We start from the raw sequence: 6,000 nt of genomic DNA, 5'->3' as shown, positions 1-6,000 counted from the left end.
CCCAAAACCCCGCCCATGGATACGCCACTGACCTACCACGATAAGCACCGTACTATAAACCAGTGGCGTGGCGAATGGTAATTTCAGAGGCCTTGGCCTCTGAAATTTTTCTTAAATAGAGGGGTGGGTGATAGCCAGTGGGTCCCCTAGTAAATTTAATATGATATTCTCAATAGGTAGTTAATAACGATCTGAAATATAACTTGTTATATTACATTAATACATTATTATGCATAAATACTTGGGATAATTATAACTGGCCTCTGGAAAATTTTTAGTTCGCCACGCCACTGCTATAAACCCAGGGAAACACAACTAACGCGCCTCGTACACGACGTTACCGAACCCACGACTACAAGACGGGTACCCCCAATAATAAATCACACCCACGAGTAGGTACCAAAATGTCGCGCTGTCGGCTATTAACTGGTGTTTGGTGTTTGGAGTGGGTAAGGTGAACGAAAGACGTATAAAACAACGCTAATACCAATTTAGTAATGATTGAATAATGTATCAACACTCGACAATCATATTATAATTAAATTGTAATTAAATTGTATTTAATAATAACGTCTGGCGAAGCCTTCACGAACTCTAAACACGACAATAATATTATAATGAGTAAATACCGGTGGTATCGGCGGCGTCGGTGACTGCAGCTGTTGCGACGGTGTCGACGGTGGCGGAGATGAAAAGTGACGGCTGCGCTGGACCGGATCACGTAATACGCCGTGTTACGTTATCGCGACGCGAGTACAGAACCAACTCAGTTGGAGGGCGCCGAAATGCGCGCCTTACACGTCTGTCGCGGCACGCCGAAAACCGTCGGTAAAACTAACGAAATGAGGCACCGACGATGTCGACGGCGTACACGTGAAACACGATAATGGTCGACGCGAACGGTAGCCACTCGACGGCGGTCGGTGCGACGCGACGTTGACAACGAGAATAACAAGACACGGCACATGACGTAATAAAAGGAAAATAATAAATTGCGCAGAATAGTAATGCAATAATGCGCCACGAAATCGTCGCAACGGCAGGACGCGACGCGGCGCACGGTCTGCTCAATTTGAACGTATGAAAACTAAAAAGTTTGTCGCCGCTGGGCGCGGCTGGCGACTTGGCCGGAGGCCACGAGCCGCGCGATGCGCCGTCTCGCGGGATGTCTCACGGACAGGTTGTCGTAAGGCGTGATACGACGTAGGTATATTATACGAATAATAACAGGCGGCAAGCTCGAACAATATTATTGTTTAAAAGAAACAATATTTTGGCCTTTTCACAATACACTCGCGTATTGTTTTACGTCAGTGCTTTTCGTCTACTAAAATGTACTTGACAAAGACGTACTATACATCGTAATATACTATCATATAAGATATATATGTTATGGTAAATGACGAAAAATAATAATTTACGTAATTTACCGGTAAATTTCGTTAATATCCATTTTTAATTTATATGAGTAGATTTTTACGTCAATTACCGGGAATTTACGATAAAAAATTATACAAATGGTTATTGTTGTACTTGTATCATATATTATTATTAACTACTTATTTTCACATGGTAATGATCCATGGCATTTTGAATTACAAAGTTTGCCTGAAGAACGACAAGCACATTTATTATTTTTACAATTAGTTTTGCAGTGACATCGTTGGTACCCTTGAGTGCCTGAAATACTGCTCAAACCTGCTGCCTCTCGAAGAGTAAGCTCTTTTTCTTTGATGAACTTAGGTATGTCGAGAAGTTTTTCTTTACAAGGTACTAGCTCAGATCTTGTGTATTTATGTTTTAGGTGTCCATGTTCAGTACCTATATTAAAAGTATAACATTCATTTTTTGTAAATATTTGAATAATTTATATAAGGGTACTCACCTAATTTGTAAAGATAATTTTCGACATCTAAAACGACTGCTAATAAATTACGCGGAGCTCCGCGAGCACGATCTACATCTGGTATCGATACTCTAACGGTTGAACCTATTTCGAGTGGATCAAATCGAGATGATGATGACTTTAACATCTTTTCTGCTTGTTTCTGCAAACATGAGACTGATTTTTTTCGTTCGTTCGTTATTTTGTTTTGTCGCTCGTTATCTAAAATATTTTAAATGTTTTTAACTATATTTAATGAGAAAAATTATATAAAAAACAGACCAAGTTTTGCTTCATCTTTAGTATAATTTTCACAGTATCCATCACTTAGACTTGAAATATTTTCAGTGTACTCATCACTATTTTGTGGTAGAATTGATTCAATATCCTCCTTAGTACACAAACATTCAATTTCATTTGTTGGAATACCAATTGAGGCTAATCCTACTCTTGCTGGACATCCGAACATGGCTTCATACGGTGATCTACCAATACCTATATAGTAATAATAATACATAATATTATGTAAAAATTATAGGTATACAAACTACCATGTATAGAAATAAAATTAAAACTTGATTATAGTATAAATAAATTAAGTTAACCTAAGTTTATTACACTTTCTTTCTGAACTACCCGAGAAAAAAAGTTTTTTAGATTTTGGCTAGGATCTTTTTTTTTTTTACTAGATGTAAAGAATTTTTTTCCTATTTCTCCTATTAAAAAAAGAATGTACATTTCCTGTATATTATGTTTGGTATAAATACAATTACAACAATAATATCATTGTCATTTTATTAGGTAAGTAGGTGCATCGAAATTGTTTAGAATAATAATAAATGTACATAGTATTCACCTGGACTTTGTCATTGACTATATTTTTATGCATCAACCGAATAAATTGTCCACCTGAGTTGCATGATATAATCGCTGCATCAACTCGAGCATTGTACGAATTTCTTTGTGAATAATTTATTCGTTTACCCACTAAATGTTTATTAGTTACACTGTTGAATTGTTCACACACGTTGTTGTCAGTGCCGAACGTTCTGGAATATTCGATACCCCGTCCTAAAACTGAACTTTATTATCCATTACTTATACCTTTAATCTTTAGGTATCAGATATCTTGCTCATAAACATATTTATAGATATTAAAAATCTACCTAATGTAAAACTGTGCAGCAGAAAAACATAAAAGTTGTTATAATCGAATTTTAGTATCATACATAACATTTACCAATTAGTTTGGTGAATATCGCAAATAACCGGCGAATATCGAAAATCTCCATTTTATATATATATTTACGATAATTACCGGTTAATTACGTAATTTTCATGTTTTACATCATTTACCGTAACATATATAATAATTTCTAACAACCATAAAAAATACTACCTAATAAAGGTATAGTAAATGATAACATGCGTATTGTGATAAAGCCTAATGTAATTGTCTTAACACGTTACTTATATATCAATCTAGACGCCTCTAAAATTACGCGTTTTGATATATCGTTGCTTTTTTTAAGTAGGCTATTGTTATTAATACTGTTTTCATTTTATCCCTATTATTTTTATAATTATCTATATTATTGAATATATCATATTTATTATATAATATATTACAATGTATAATTGTAAATATCAAAATTTGTTTCCATAATTTTATAATATTTTAGGGCCCAGCCACACTACTCCGGTTTCACCGGACCGGTGAAAACGTTCATTATAAACCGGACGGGACATTGTCGCCACACTATTGCGGTTTTGCCGCGTAAACGGTTACCCTTTCCACCTAAATTTCGACCTATACATCTGATAAAAATGATGTAGTTATTCAGTTGTAGTATTGCAAATGATCATTTGTCTGCACGTGGATTTTGAGTAAACATAGGCTATTTAGTTATTATTTTATTAAACTTATTAATACCTAATAAAAATGAACAAAAAAATAAAAGCTGTTTGTATTGCGGAAGCACTTGGACTGCTAGATGAGCCCGTGCAACGTAAATTTTGGGTTCATCCATTAAATGTAAATCGCAAAGATTTTCATTATTTTTTGAAAATCTAAGAAAACATCCAGATAAATTTTTTGAATATTATCGGATGTCCATAACATCGTTTGATGAACTTTTGGAATATATACGTGAATATATTACCAAAAAAAATACATCATTTCGAAATGCAATTTCGGCGGAAGAGCGTTTGACAGTGACACTGAGGTAAGTGATATTTAAATATTTTTTTTTATTCAAACTGGGAAAATAACATATAACTATAACATACCTAATACATATAGGTACTACATATATTTTCTAAACTTAAATAGGTACATTAAAATATAAAATCAATATTTGTTCAGCACTACACCCGATATCAAGGTTACAAGCCAGTCTTGTAAAGTAATTTAAGAAAAGTATTCCAAAAATAACCTACTGTACAGCAGAGCGACTTTTTTAAGTATGGGATCCTTAAAAATAAAGGCTCCAGGGGTCCTTGGTGTGCAAGGCTGAGTGGCCGACACTGATTAGGTACATATAATTAAAAAATATATTTAAATATTTTAGATTAAAACATACAAGTTTATTTAAATATTCATAAAATCATAATAGTTTAAATTATAATAATGCAAAAACAATTAACAGTTATAAAAAATAAAAATAGTTAACACTTTTTATAAGTACCTACTTGGTACAGCAATAAATGTAAAATAAAATAAACAAACTTAACCTACCCGGTATGATAAAAGATAATACAATTTATAAATTATTAATATTTATTTAAATAATAATCATTTATCATTATTATTTTTATAAGGATCAGGATGTGTATCTGTATGGGGGCCAGGAAGTAAATAAGGATTAAATATAGGTGGTATTGTTGACAATGTTGAGGATGTTGGTGTAGTAGAAGTTAGCTGATAAATATCTGATGGATGATATGTGGTAAATGAAGTGGATACTGTAGGGTTGAGACTATTGGGATAATTTGTTTGAAAACCATATGGAACTTCGGATTGTAAAGGATTTATACTATGGATACTATGATTAGAGTGATCTGGTACATGATTGTTTGAGTTGGATGTGTGAACAGAATTTTGGAAATTGTGCGGTTGTTGTTCTGTTTTAGAGAGAGATTTGAAAAAATTAATTACATGTGATTGAAAATCCAGTTTTTGATCTTCTGTTAATTTTCTTACGTGATTTAAAAAACCCCTTAAAAGTGCCACATCAGGATCTACATCTTCTGATTTTTCTAGCATACGCAATAATTTCGATTGGAAAGGAGTCTCAGCAATTTTTTTTTTTTTACTTTGAAAGTTTGTTTTTTCAAATTGAGACGCAGACGGACCAGGCAAACTTGAGATATTCATATTAATTTCGTTATCAGCATCTCCCATTACCGACTCATCGTGTGTGTTGTGAAAAATTTCATCGACTTCATTTTCTACATCATCCACAATATTACTTGTCGTCCTAATAATAATAATTATTTATTAACATGATACAAATACAAAATATTATAAATTATAATATCATTAATTTTGTACATTAAAAAAATTAATATTATGAATAGGTAATAATATATAATATAAAATATAATAATTAATAATAGACTTTCAAGATTTCTTAGATTATTTGGTTACTTTGCGAATTGCATATTTTTCAACTGCTTTGTAACAATATACAGAGTGTAACAGGAAGACCTCACGGGTAAAATAACTTTTGTTCTCATTAATATTATTTTTTTTTATATATATAATGCAGGGCTTGAAATCGAAATAAACATTTTCGATTTAAATTTAAATTTCGCTTATCGATATTAGTTTTTTCTGATTTCAATTTAAAAATAAAATATTTATTTTGTAGTTTTATAATTTTTTTATTGAAGCAGAATATCGATTTAATTATAATATGATTTCGATTTTAAATATTTTTTTATTTTTTTTCGATTTTATATATAATTTTATTTTTTCAATTTTCAATTATTTTTTTTTCGTTTATAACTTAAATATCTATTATTATTTTGATATTAGTGAAATATTTTCAAGTTATAAATTATAACTATATTATATTATTCTTTATTACTTTTACATTTCAACCAAAGTCCAA

General features: G+C 31.7%; 1 protein-coding gene across 1 annotated transcript; it reads right to left on the bottom strand.

Moving 5' to 3' along the window:
• Positions 1–1,471: 1,471 nt before the first annotated feature.
• On the bottom strand, positions 1,472–2,086 carry LOC115033395. Its single transcript, XM_029485794.1, has 2 exons — positions 1,886–2,086; positions 1,472–1,821 (listed from the first exon to the last, which is right to left on the bottom strand). Exons 1-2 carry the CDS (start codon positions 2,031–2,033, stop codon positions 1,556–1,558), a joined length of 414 nt encoding a protein of 137 aa, XP_029341654.1. The 5' UTR covers positions 2,034–2,086; the 3' UTR covers positions 1,472–1,555.
• Between the last annotated feature and the right edge of the window lie 3,914 nt (positions 2,087–6,000).

This window comes from Acyrthosiphon pisum, chromosome X (assembly GCF_005508785.2).
Source record: "Acyrthosiphon pisum isolate AL4f chromosome X, pea_aphid_22Mar2018_4r6ur, whole genome shotgun sequence".
Taxonomy (NCBI): domain Eukaryota; kingdom Metazoa; phylum Arthropoda; class Insecta; order Hemiptera; family Aphididae; genus Acyrthosiphon; species Acyrthosiphon pisum.
Note: the sequence above shows the minus strand (reverse complement) of the source record. Positions and strands in the feature narration are given on the sequence as shown.